The sequence below is a fragment of the Hyperolius riggenbachi genome, chromosome 2, assembly GCF_040937935.1.
Source record: "Hyperolius riggenbachi isolate aHypRig1 chromosome 2, aHypRig1.pri, whole genome shotgun sequence".
NCBI classification, from domain to species: Eukaryota; Metazoa; Chordata; class Amphibia; order Anura; family Hyperoliidae; genus Hyperolius; species Hyperolius riggenbachi.
Genome location: NC_090647.1, coordinates 334,137,002 through 334,151,580, shown reverse-complemented (window position 1 = coordinate 334,151,580; position 14,579 = coordinate 334,137,002). Strand labels below are relative to the sequence as shown.

Here is a 14,579-nt window from a genome sequence, read left to right as displayed (position 1 = left end):
ATGGCAGTACCAACTGTCCTGGGTGATTGCACCTCTGCCTTGCGAGGGGCTTATTTTTCAACTGTGTATTCTTCTCTCTACCTTTTCTGCATAGTATACAGTTATGAGAACAATGGCTGTACTTTATTGCACTTGTATCTGTCTGTATGATCTGAGCCTTTAACCCCTTAGCAGCCAAATAAAGTAAAACTTTATTTGGCTGCAGGGCCAAATTTTTCCTGCTGGTGTGCAAGTGTGCCTTCCCCAACCTGGCAGGCTCAGCAGGGTAGGGGTGGCAGCAGGGAGTTCCCATACATGGCTGTAAGGGCTACTGGATCACTTCTTCTCCCTCCATCGCGATGCAACTTGCTCCTTGGTTTCTTTCATATGCTATGACGTGATCGGATTCCAGGACACCATGTCAGCGGTACAGCGCCACCCAGTGGTGGAAGAGGTGTGATGGAAGAATCTCTTCTATCACCCTTCCTCCACCATCGGGTGGCCTGTAATGCTGACACAGTCCCCTGGATCCTGATCACGTCATATCATGATCGGATGTGACGGAGACCTGCCGAGACTACAAAGCTGCCGGAAGAGGAAGAGAAGAAGCTGTCCGGAGCAGGGAAATATAGCTTCCTACTCCCACACACTTGTTTCCCATACAACATTCCGACAGAGGCTGCCACTGCAAAAGCAACTTCTCACGAGATGTTTGAAGCTGCTAAAATGTTAAAGGACACCTGACCTGGGCAAGGCTACCTTTAACCACTTCCCGACCGCCGTATTGACAATTGGCGGCCGGGAAGTGCACCCCGCAAGGACCGCCGTATTGACAATTGGCGGCGGTCCTTGTAGGGGCATGGGCGGAGCGATCGCGTCATCCGTCATGCGATCCTCCGCCTCCGCCTGGCGCCGCTCACCCGCCGCAACATCCCGCCGGCCATACGGAAGCGCCGGCGGGATGTTAACCCGACGATCGCCGCATACAAAGTGTATAATACACTTTGTAATGTTTACAAAGTGTATTATACAGGCTGCCTCCTGCCCTGGTGGTCCCAGTGTCCGAGGGACCACCAGGGCAGGCTGCAGCCACCCTAGTCTGCACCAAGCACACTGATTTTTTACCCCCCTGCCCCAGATCGCCCACAGCACCCATCAGACCCCCCCCCCCTGCCCACCCCCCAGACCCCTGTTTGCACCCAATCACCCCCCTAATCACCCATCAATCACTCCCTGTCACGATCTGTCAACGCTATTTTTTTTTATCCCCCCCCCCCTGCCCACTGCTCCCTCCTGATCACCCCCCCACCCCTCAGATTCTCCCCAGACCCCCCCCCCCCCCCCATGTACTGTATGCATCTATCCCCCCTGATCACCTGTCAATCGCCTGTCAATCACCCATCAATCACCCCCTGTCACTGCCACCCATCAATCGGCCCCTAACCTGCCCCTTGCGGGCAATCTGATCACCCCCCCACACCAATAGATCGCCCGCAGATCCGACATCAGATCACCTCCCAAATCCATTGTTTACATCTATTCTCTCCTCTAAACACCCACTAATTACCCATCAATCACCCATCAATCACCCCCTATCACCACCTGTCACTTTTACCTATCAGATCAGACCCTAATCTGCCCCTTGCGGGCACCCAATCACCCGCCCACACGCTCAGATTGCCCTCTGACCCCCCCTTATCAATTCACCAGTGCATTAATTACATCTGTTCTTCCCTGTAATAACCCACTGATCACCTGTCAATCACCTGCCAATCACCTATCACCCATCAATCACCCCCTGTCACTGCCACCCATCAATCAGCCCCTAACCTGCCCCTTGCGGGCAATCTGATCACCCACCCACACCATTAGATCGCCCGCAAACCCGCCGTCAGATTACCTCCCAAATGTATCGTTTACATCTGTTATCTTCTCTAAACACCCACTAATTACCCATCAATCACCCATCAATCACCCCCTATCACCACCTGTCACTGTTACCTATCAGATCAGACCCTAATCTGCCCCTTGCGGGCACCCAATCACCCGCCCACACGCTCAGATTGCCCTCAGACCCCCCCCCCCCCCCCTTATCAATTCGCCAGTGCATTAATTACATCTGTCCTTCCCTGTAATAACCCACTGATCACCTGTCAATCACCTGCCAATCACCTATCACCCATCAATCACCCCCTGTCACTGCCACCCATCAATCACCCCCTGTCACTGCCACCCATCAATCACCCGCTGTCACTGCCACCCATCAATCAGTCCCTAACCTGCCCCTTGCGGGCAAACTGATCACCCACCCACACCAATAGATCGCCCGCAGATCCGACATCAGATCACCACCCAAGCGCAGTGTTTCCATCTATTCTCTACCCTAAACACCCACTAATTACCCATCAATCACCCCCTGTCAATGCTACCTATCAGATTAGACCCCTATCTGCCCCTAGGGCACTCAATCACCCGCCCACACCCTCAGAATGCCCTCAGACCCCAGCCCTGATCACCTCGCCAGTGCATTGCTTGCATCTATTCCCCCCTCTAATCACACCTTGAGACACCCATCAATCACCTCCTGTCACCCCCTAGCACACCTACCCATCAGATCAGGCCCTAATTTGCCCCGTGTGGGCTCCTGATCACTCGGCCAAACCCTCAGATCCCCCTCAGACCCCCTTCCGATCACCTCCCCAGTGCATTGATTGCATCTATTTTCCCCTCTAACCACCCCCTGAGACACCCATCAATCACCTCCTGTCACCCCCCCTAGCACTCCTATCCATCAGATCAGGCCCAATACAACCTGTCATCTAAAAGGCCACCCTGCTTATGACCGGTTCCACAAAATTCGCCCCCTCATAGACCACCTGTCCTCAAAATTTGCAGATGCTTATACCCCTGAACAATCATTTTGAGACATTTGGTTTCCAGACTACTCACGGTTTTGGGCCTGTAAAATGCCAGGGCGGTATAGGAACCCCACAAGTGACCCCATTTTTAGAAAAAAAGACACCCTAAGGTATTTTGTTAGGTGTATGACGAGTTCATAGAAGATTTTATTTTTTGTCAAAAGTTAGCGGAAATTAATTTTTATTGTTTTTTTTTCCCAAAGTGTCATTTTTCACTAACTTGTGACAAAAAATAAAATCTTCTATGAACTCGCCATACACCTAACAGAATACCTTGGGGTGTCTTCTTTCTAAAATGGGGTCACTTGTGGGGTTCCTATACTGCCCTGGCATTTTAGGGCCCCTAAACCGCGAGGAGTAGTCTAGAAAACAAATGCTTCAAAATGATCTGTGAATAGGACGTTGGGCCCCTTAGCGCACCTAGGCTGCAAAAAAGTGTCACACATGTGGTACCGCCGTACTCAGGAAAAGTAGTATAATGTGTTTTAGGGTGTATTTTTACACATACCCATGCTGGGTGGGAGAAATTTCTATGTAAATGGACAATTGTGTGTAAAAAAATCAAACAATTGTCATTTACAGAGATATTTCTCCCACTTAGCATGGGTATGTGTAAAAATACACCCCAAAACGCATTATACTACTTCTCCTGAGTACGGCGGTACCACATGTGTGGCACTTTTTTACACCCTAAGTACGCTAAGGGGCCCAAAGTCCAATGAGTACCTTTAGGATTTCACAGGTCATTTTGCGACATTTGGTTTCAAGACTACTCCTCACGGTTTAGGGCCCCTAAAATGCCAGGGCAGTATAGGAACCCCACAAATGACCCCATTCTAGAAAGAAGACACCCAAAGGTATTCCGTACGGAGTATGGTGAGTTCATAGAAGATTTTATTTTTTGTCACAAGTTAGCGGAAAATGACACTTTGTGAAAAAAAAACTATTAAAATCAATGTCCGCTAACTTGTGACAAAAAAATAAAAACTTCTATGAACTCACCATACTCCTAACGGAATACCTTGGGGTGTCTTCTTTCTAAAATGGGGTCATTAGTGGGGTTCCTATACTGCCCTGGCATTTTAGGGGCCCTAAACCGCGAGGAGTAGTCTTGAAACAAAAATGACCTGTGAAATCCTAAAGTTACTCATTGGACTTTGGGCCCCTTAGTGCAGTTAGGGTGCAAAAAAGTGCCACACATGTGGTATCGCCGTACTCGGGAGAAGTAGTATAATGTGTTTTGGGGTGTATTTTTACACATACCCATGCTGGGTGGGAGAAATACCTCTGTAAATGACAATCTTTTGATTTTTTTTACACACAATTGTCCATTTACAGAGGTATTTCTCCCACCCAGCATGGGTATGTGTAAAAATACACCCCAAAACACATTGTACTACTTCTCCCGAGTATGGCGATACCACATGTGTGGCACTTTTTTGCACCCTAACTGCGCTAAAGGGCCCAAAGTCCAATGAGTACCTTTAGGATTTCACAGGTCATTTTGAGAAATTTCGTTTCAAGACTACTCCTCACGGTTTAGGGCCCCTAAAATGCCAGGGCAGTATAGGAATCCCACAAATGACCCCATTTTAGAAAGAAGACACCCCAAGGTATTCCGTTAGTAGTATGGCGAGTTCATAGAAGATTTTATTTTTTGTCACAAGTTAGCGGAAATTGATTTTAATTGTGTTTTTTCACAAAGTGTCATTTTCCGCTAACTTTTGACAAAAAATAAAATCTTCTATGAACTCACCATACTCCTAACGCAATACCTTGGGGTGTCTTCTTTCTAAAATGGGGTCATTTGTGGGGTTCCTATACTGCCCTGGCATTTTAGGGGCCCTAAACCGTGAGGAGTAGTCTTGAAACGAAATTTCTCAAAATGACCTGTGAAATCCTAAAGGTACTCATTGGACTTTGGGCCCTTTAGCGCAGTTAGGGTGCAAAAAAGTGCCACACATGTGGTATCGCCGTACTCAGGAGAAGTAGTATAATGTGTTTTGTGGTGTATTTTTACACATACCCATGCTGAGTGGGAGAAAGATCTCTGTAAATGGACAATTGTGTGTTATAAAAATTAACAAATTGTCATTTACAGAGATATTTCTCCCACCCAGCATAGGTATGTGTAAAAATACACCCCAAAACACATTATACTACTTCTCCTGAGTATGGCAATACCACATGTGTGGCACTTTTTTGCAGCCTAACTGCGCTAAGGGGTCCAAAGTCCAATGAGCACCTTTAGGCTTTACAGGGGTGCTTACAATTTAGCACCCACCAAAATGTCAGGACAGTAAACACACCCCACAAATGACCCCATTTTGGAAAGTAGACCATTCAAGGTATTCAGAGAGGGGCATGGTGAGTCCGTGGCAGATTTCATTTTTTTTTGTCGCAAGTTAGAAGAAATGGAAACTTTTTTTTTTTTTTTTTTTTTTCTCACAAAGTGTCATTTTCCGCTTACTTGTGACAAAAAATAATATCTTCTATGAACTCACTATGCCTCTCAGTGAATACTTTGGGATGTCTTCTTTCCAAAATGGGGTCATTTGGGGGGTATTTATACTATCCTGGAATTCTAGCCCCTCATGAAACATGACAGGGGGTCAGAAAAGTCAGAGACGCTTGAAAATGGGAAAATTCACTTTTTGCACCATAGTTTGTAAACGCTATAACTTTTACCCAAACCAATAAATATACACTGAATGGGTTTTTTTTAATCAAAAACATGTTTGTCCACATTTTTCGCGCTGCATGTATGCAGAAATTTTACTTTATTTGAAAAATGTCAGCACAGAAAGTTAAAAAAATCATTTTTTTGCCAAAATTCATGTCTTTTTTGATGAATATAATAAAAAGTAAAAATCGCAGGAGCAATCAAATAGCACCAAAAGAAAGCTTTATTAGTGACAAGAAAAGGAGCCAAAATTCATTTAGGTGGTAGGTTGTATGAGCGAGCAATAAACCGTGAAAGCTGCAGTGGTCTGAATGGAAAAAAAGTGGCCGGTCCTTAAAGAGACACTGAAGCGAAAAAAAAACTATGATATTATGATTTGTATGTGTAGTACAGCTAAGAAATAAAGCATTAAGATCAGATACATCAGTCTAATTGTTTCCAGTACAGGAAGAGTTAAGAAACTCCAGTTGTTATCTCTATGCAAAAAAAGCCATATCTCTACGACTTTCAAAGTCGTGGAGAGGGCTGTTTTCTGACTTTTATTATCTCAACTGTTAGTTAACTATTTACTTTTCCTCTGGCAGAGGAGAGGTCATTAGTTCACAGACTGCTCTGAAAGAATCATTTTGAATGCTGAGTGTTGTGTAATCTGCACATATTAGAGAATGATGCAATCTTAGAAAAAACACTATATACCTGAAAATAAAAATATGAGAATATTTTCTTTGCTGCTAATCTTCTAGTAATTATTCATAGTACACAACCAATTCATTATATCATATATATTTTTTCGCTTCAGTGTCTCTTTAAGGGGTAGAAAGCCCTAGGTCCTCAAGTGGTTAAGTTAGCACAGAGGTATGTTCAAGCTGGATCCACATACCTGCGTGTGTTGTCTGTGGGCTGGGAGACAAGACCTCACAAATATTTATTTTGATGTTTCATTATTTGATCTTTTTTGTTATTGAACCTTTTTTCCTCAGACTGCTGAAAAAAACCGAGATGATGCTTTGGAAGCCATTAAAGGAAATTTAGATGGATTTTCCAGAGATGCCAGAATGCATCCAACTCCTGTGATGCATGCCAGGAAGCCAGGTAATAGATTTTATATTGGAATGGGAAGATAGTTTAGTATTCTAATTTAGTATATAATAGTATTATTATGTTTGTTATTTTATCCAGATTATTATTGTACAGTGCATCTAGAAAGTATTTACAGCACGTCACCTTTTCCAAATTTTTAGTTATGTTACAGCCTCCTAACAAAATTGATTAAATTCATTTTTTGGCAGAATTCTTAACACCTCAAAAGAGTTTATTTAAGGTTTTGGCTTATTTATTAAAAATAAAATTGAGAAAACACATGTACAGAAGTATTCACAGCCTTTGCCATGAAGCTTAAAATTGATCTCAGGTGCATCCCGTTTCCCTTGATCATCCTTTAGATGTTTCTGCAGCTTAACCTCCCTGGCGGTAAGCAGTTTCAGAGGGTGCGTCCGCAGGAGGATTTTTTTAAATAAAAAGTGTTTTTTATGTTTTTGCTAGCACTTCGCTAGCTAACTATGTCTCCCAAGCCCTGCCGCACCTAACTAAACTCCCCAATCGCCGCCGGCAATATTTACCCCTCCGGCGATCCTGTGAGAGCCGCAGCTTCACCATTCAGCTTCACTCGTCGCGAACAGGACGTCTGACTGCATGCGCAGTCCCGATGCTCCCCATAGCGAAGCCTGGAGCTGATTGGGAGGCTGCGCCATCGCGGGATTCCTGCATTTGCTGGGTAATGCTCTCATACGGTAGCAAATGCAGGCAACTCAGGCTTCAATAAACCCAGGGAGCACATTAACAGCACAGATCCAGTAACAGGCCCAAGTGGACGGCTGGCATCTGTTTGTATACTCGGGGTCAGCTGGCAGACGGGATGGTTTTTCACGTACATCAGTAGGGATAGATAAGGCATGGCTTATAGAACAGATTTTACATTGAAAATACAGTGCTAAAGTTAATACTTGTGATTTAAAGAGGAGCTGTTAGGTATAAGGTCTCAGAGAAAATAAACACATATATCAGTAGCTAAAGATTGGCTGTACTTACATTACATATGCATTTCACTGTCCACGTTTGTACTTCACAGAATTTGTATATAGTATATGCAGAGATTGATGCTCCTGACAGCTCATGGCAGGTTCCATGTTTGTCTGTCTCCTATGAAGCCAAATGTGTCGTCATGTCCTGCCTGCTTCCTGATCACAGAAAAGCTCGTACTGAATAACACTAGTGTGCAGTGAATATTAATTAGCCATGTGGCTAGGAACAATAGCGGACTCCTGCAGTGTACTCTGCCCGGAGATTTTTCAGTGCTGTGCGCTGGACTGAGTTACAAGCTGCTGAAACTTGATCCTGTAACTTCTCCTTAGCAGCCGAGGGGAGGGCCCCAGAATGCTTTGCAGTATGGTATGCGGCTTGCGTCCTCTTGGGTCTAACAGCTTTGCTGATAAGCACACATCAAATGTAAGAGAGAATTTTATCTTCACTATTGCCTTTTTGGCTTCCGTCTAAACTGTTTAACACAGGAGAATAGAGGTTTAAATTAGCTTCTGCAGCCCGACAGTTACTCTTTAAAATAAATGTGTCCATTCAGTATCTGACATTTCAGAGTTAAAGGACTTACGAGGCGAAATTCATAAAAAAAGTTAATTACCTCATTGCAAAAGCAGACGTCAGGGCAGACGAACAGCACCTTCCTTGTCATTATCAGGTGCTTTATGAGCCTAATCCAGTCTTCATTACAGGTCCCGACCCTCCCCAGGGTCACCTTATGAGAATCGCCGCTCTAAAAATGATCTCCTGCGCAGCTCTCCTAGCCGGAGCTGCGCAGGATTACAGCCCCGCTCGTTTCCGCCCTGTCTCCGTGCGCTCTATTACACGTCATGTGGGCGGCTCCACATGACCACCCACATGATTTACTACACCGTGCCAGCCAGCCGCGCCCCCTCAGCAGAGAATACAAGCGCTGAGAGAGCAAGTCCTCGCTCGCTCAGCGCTTGTATTCTCTGCTGAGGGGGCGCGGCTGGCTGGCACTGTGTAGTAAGTCATGTGGGTGGTCATGTGGAGCCGCCCACATGACGTATAATAGAGCGCACGGAGAGAGGGTGGAAACGAGCGGGGCTGTAATCCTGCGCAGCTCCGGCTATGAGAGCTGCGCAGGAGATAATTTTTAAAGCGGCGATTCTCATAAGGCGACCCTGGGGAGGGTCGGGACCTGTAATGAAGACTGGATTATGCTCATAAAGCACCTGATAATGACAAGGAAGGTGCTGTTCGTCTGACCTGAGGTCTGCTTTTGCAATGAGGTAATTCACTTTTTTTTTATGAAATTCGCCTCGTAAGTCCTTTAAGTTTTAGGCTTTAGATAATCTAGACCCTAGTTTGATAAATTTTTCCCCTTGAGTTTTCTTACAGCAGAGTCTTTTCTACCTTCTCAGCAACCTACCTTTTTAGCTCCTGGTGCTGGAAAGTTATCTTGTAGATACGATGAGAAAACTTTGGAGAATTGTTTATTGAATCAGGACTTTAGTGACTAGATTTGCATGTATGTTGCAGAACTATAGAACTTTTTAACTGTATGTAACCTTATAGTTATGTTATTTTAACATAACTGTCTGTATTATATTGTTTATCTTCATTGTAATAAATGCATGTGATCTTTCTTTACTGCGCAGTTGGCGTCAGGATGTTTTCTTCAGCTGAAGCCTCAGAGCCAATGCTTCCTTCCTGGATTTACAATGATAGTCTTGTCCCAGGTATTTCTCTTTCCTTGTGTATTGTGAATGTATACTGTTCAGATAAAGTGGAATGTGAAAGTATTGTTAACCACACCAAACTCCAAGCCTTTGAAACTCCAGTCAGTGTGTCCATACTATTTATTTCAAATTTTTTTTGTTTTTTGTCCGTTCTGAATTTTGATTGATTTTTCCAATCATTTTTCCCATCGTCTTCCATTAAAGTGAACGGAAATTGATCGGAAAAATCGAAAAATCCTTCAAAATTCAGATTGGACAAGTTGGAAATAAACGATCTGGCAGGTAAATTTGCCAGAAAAATGGTAGGGTGGTTACCTAGCATTGGGGCACTTTGGCTTTTTTATCTAGCTAGTCAACCTGTATATTGTTTTGTTGTTTTTTTTCAACGGACATGCAGTTCTTTCTATTAGGGCCCTTTCCACTACCTACGAATATGCAGCGTCTCCCGGCATCTGAGCCAGACGAGGATGCACTGCCTATTCTGTACAATAGCATGCCATCCAGATCGCATGCTGGTCTGATTCTGGACAGCATGCTGCAGTTTCCCGCAGCACGCACACGAATCTCTATAGCTGTGCATGGCATGGTTACAGGGATTCGGATGCATAAGGTTCAATTCATCAAGGGCTGTTTGATAACAAAAACCAAGTAGTTGAAATACAGCATTGTAACGTTGAGGTATTTACCGCACAAGGCGGTAATTTACCTCACTGCTCGGTAATTTGAGCTTTTCATGTGGTAACAGCCTTGATGAATTGACATTTTCCTAAGTGCTTGGTAAAGTCAGCTGTTTTCAGCATTACTGAATGCGGTAATGCTTGATGAATTGAAGTTATTTTCTCAGAAAATGCAGCTCAGAAACCGGACCTTAATGCTAAATATTAGCTAGCTATTAACCTAGTTTAACCACTTTCTCCTTTGATACAGTATATCTACGTCAGCTGTGGCTCTCTCCAAGCCACAGCGACGTAGATATACTGACCTGCTTGCAGCCCTGTTGTGCAGGAACAGGTGCGCTTCAGAGCGCACCTCCCGGCACTAACAGCTGCAATACTAATTGGTGAAAGGGAAAATGTTCCCTTGTAGCCAATTAGTAATCCCCCCCCCCCCCCCCCGCGGATGAACGATCACCGCTGTAGCAAATCCCCTCGGTGGCCAGATCTGTAAAAAAAAAAAGGATTAGAAAGCAGCCTGACTCACCTTTTCCTGTTCCAGCGATCAGCCTGCAGCCCGAGCCTCCGATCGCCGCTCTGCACGCAGCCCTGTGATGCTGAATAGCCGAGTCCCGGCTTGATGACGTCATCAAGCCGGGACTCGGCTATTCAGCATCACAGGGCTGCGTGCAGAGCGGCGATCGGAGGCTCTGGCTGCAGGCTGATCGCTGGAACAGGAAAACGTGAGTCAGGCTGCTTTCTAATCCTTTTTTTTACAGATCTAGCCACTGGCCACCGAGGGGGCTGCCTGGGTGGGGGGTGGGACATCTGGCTGGCCCTTATGGGGGTTGTTGAACCCCTGGTGGGGGGAAAAATGTGCAGCTGGGGGGGGGAGGATAAAGTAAGAGGGGATACAATTTTAATTATGTGCATAATTTTATACTGGGGGCAGATCTGGCTATAATGGTGGGGGGGGCCCTAATCCAGGGTGCACCCGCTAATCCTGAGGGCGCATCTGGCTATAATGGGGGACCACTATTCCTGGGGACACATTTTAGTTATAATGAGGGGCAGTAATCCTGGGGATACATCTGTCTATCTATACTGGGAGGTGCCAAACAGAGGACACATCGGGCTATACTGGGGGTGACTGATATTGGGGACACATCTGGCTATAGGGGGGGGGGGTCTGATACTCGGGACACATTTTGCTATCTATACTGGGGGACAGAAAACTGGTGACATGTTTTTATCTTCTGTGGCACTTTTTATTTTTAAACTGGAATTGATAAAAACTGAGCAAAAATGCATTTTTTTTTTCATTTTTCCCCTCTTTTTCCCATTAAAATGCATAGAAAACTTTTTTGGTCTAGGGACAAAATACCCGCCAATGAAAGTCTAGTTTGTCCTGAAAAAAACGATACCTAGATCATTTAGGTGTCGTGAGTAGGGATAAAGTTATGGCTGATTAAAAAGGGACATAGCTAAAATGTCAAAATTGCTCTGGTCAATAAGGGGAAAACAAGGTCTGGATGCGAAGTGGTTAATGTTTCTCAATAATAGGAAGAAAATTAACAAAATCATTAAAAAATGTGTTTGCTAAAATATATATTTTTCTCCTAAAGTGAATGAATGTTCTTCTGTCTGCGAAGAATATTGCTGTATTATTTCTGTATTAAATATGAATGTTTTTATTACATTTTGTTTTTTTTATGACCTAAAATCAATTGTACTAATTTTTTTTTTTTAATCTAATTTTGTTTTGTTTCTGTGTATGCAAAGTTTAATTTCATAGAATAATTTAGCAAGTTGGTGTGAGGAAGGTTAGGTAAAGTGATAATAGAATATTGGTAAAATTACTGATATTCCATTATCGTAATTAGCCAGACTATTGTTGTTCTGCTTGCGGCTTCAGCTAATGCCGAATTTCTCTGAAACCCTTTTTTGCATGTGGGGGTGGCTAATGATTGTTTGGCGGAGATCCCCTATCTATCTGGCCATGATCTGCCCGTAGGTACTTGGCGCCAGAGATTCCCCCAGTTTGAGTGTTTTTTGATGGTAAAGGAGACTGCATTAATTGATATTGGCTTTGTGACACCCTTCCGATGGACAATTTCTGGGTCTTTGTAAAACCATGTATCTTATACCCTGTTTACGTGACTAACTTTGTGTAATCTATAATATGTTGGTGCTTTATAAATACTGTATAATAAATAATAATAATCAGTGGCAGAACAGCTGTAAGTTGAGGCATTTCTTCTTCCTTGCAAAAGGCATTTTGTATAATTGTTAAATATACATCAGAATAGTCAGCAACTGCTTGTCGGATGTTGCATTTGACACTTATTGACCGCTGGCCCTGACTGTCCATGTGGATTTTCCCATTTTATTGTGGATAGATGAACTGAATGGCAGACTGGGTGCTGGCAAGCTGGCCTACCCTTCACAAGCTGCTGAAAAGACACAGTGGCCTCAATTCACTAAGCTTATCTCCTGTCTTTAATAATGTTTCTGAGCTGTTTCTAGTGTTATCACCATAATGATGAGGCATATAGTAGTCACTGAACAATTTACCTCAGGCAAACCTAAAGTTAACTTTTCTGTCTTTAAGTTAAGGAGAGATCTCTAAAGTTAACTATTCAATCCTTAACTACCTAACGACCAGGGTTCAAATCTCAGCTTTGCCTGTTCAGTAAGCCAGCACCTATTCAGTAGAAGAACTTGGGCAAGACTCCCTAACACTGCAACTGCCTATAGAGCGCGCCCTAGTGGCTGCAGCTCTGGCGCTTTGAGTCCGCCAGGAGAAAAGCGCGATATAAATGTTTTGTGTGTGTGTGTGTGTCTGCAATAGGCGTCAATGCAGTGGCTCCCCCAGGACCGCGTAACGCCAATTGATGAGTCCCAGGGGCGTGGTTTGCAGGGGCTCGCGCACTCCGATGCGCGCGCATCCCTGCTTGAATGATGGAGCTCCACTCCGTCATCAGTCTCCCAGCGGGAGACTGTTAGACGGCAAAACCGCCGTCTATTTAGATTGTACAGCACTGCGATCTACAGCAGCGCTGTACTGGAGACAGCCGTGTCACTCGGTTGTCCTCTGGGGAGGCACAAGAGCAATCGGCTCTCATAGGCTGATGCCTATGAAAGCCGATCGCGGTCATTGGCTGGCGGGGGGAGGGGGAAAAAATACATTTATTTAAAAAAAAAAAATACGGCAGCGGCGATCAGAGCCTACCAACAGAAAGCTCTGTTGGTGGGCAGAAAAGGGGGGGAAATCACTTGTATGCTGAGTTGTACGGCCCTGCAGCGAACCCTTAAAGCTGCAGTGGCCTAAATTGTACAAAATAGCCTGGTCACTGGGTGGGGGTGGGGGGGGGGGGGTGCGCTACAGTTTTCAAGTGGTTAAAATAACTACAGAATTCTAAAGTTAAAGACTGCTGTTAATTTACTGCATGTAAAAATAACTATAGAGGAGGTAAGGACTGCAGTGATAAGATAACTCTCTCACTGTGAAAACTTATCTCTACACCCCTGGCTGAATCGCAAAACCGCAAACCGCTAGCGATTTTACAATCGCTACGGTTTGCTTTTTAACATAGGAATCGCGGTAGGTCATTTCCACTACCGCGATTCGCTTTTGTCGGGAACGCGAACACGCGGCGGAGCGATAATTGCCGCGATTTTGCTATGCAGTGCATAGCATAGCAAAATCGCGGCCGCAAACGTCGGGGGAATCGCCGGTTTTGCGATTCAGCAATCGCTAGCGTTCAGCATTAACGCTAGCGATTGCAGGTGGAAAAGGGCCCTTAAGGTCCGTACACACGCCGGACTGCAGGCAACGACGGGTCCGTCGTCCCCTCCCGCTGGGCGGGCGTTCCAGCGACAGTCCGGCGTGTGTACAGTCTGTCTGCTGAAAACCCGCCCAGCGGGAGGTGACGACAGACCCGTCGTTGCCTGCAGTCCGGCGTGTGTACGGACCTTAAAGGTGGCCATACACTGGATGATTTGCCATCAGATCGACCAACAGATAGATCCCTCTCTGATCGAATCTGATCAGAGAGGGATCGTATGGCTGCTTTTACTGCAAACAGATTGTGAATCGATTTCAGCATGAAACCGATCACAATCTGTGAAGCTGCCGCTACTATCTCAGGAAAAAAACACATATAAGTTAAATAAATACTTGCTCTACTTACATAACATGTATTGCACTGTTCACGTTTTGATTTTAGTAATTTTTCTACAGTAAAAAAAAAGAGAAAATCCTTTTTAACAGTTCACATTTTAACTGTGGCTATTTTGAAGCCAATCCTGATGCCAGTTCCTCCCTTACTCTCCTCTGCCTGATTTGACCGCCCTTCACTATAGAAATTACATTGTCTCAGCATAAGAAATACTGGCCAATCCGAGAGGAACAGAGGTGTGGGAGGGAAAAACAGGAGGCAAAGAGGCTTCAGCCAATCAGGCTGCATTAGTTAAGTCTGAGGGGAAGTAGAGAAGCAAAAAAGGACAACCCAGCATGCCCTGCAACTTCCTTTTTGTGTACACAGTT

The 14,579-nt window shown here is 44.8% G+C and overlaps 1 protein-coding gene across 4 annotated transcripts in view; it reads left to right on the top strand.

The window, feature by feature from the left end:
* The window catches only part of SYNRG (synergin gamma), a 115,236-nt gene that overhangs the window by 26,351 nt on the left and 74,306 nt on the right, over nt 1-14,579 (top strand). For all 4 annotated transcript variants that reach the window (XM_068269374.1, XM_068269372.1, XM_068269373.1 and 1 more), the window contains exons 6-7: nt 6,561-6,672; nt 9,297-9,377. In XM_068269374.1, coding sequence (XP_068125475.1) covers nt 6,561-6,672; nt 9,297-9,377 — 193 coding nt within the window. The remainder of the gene's footprint in view (nt 1-6,560; nt 6,673-9,296; nt 9,378-14,579) is intronic.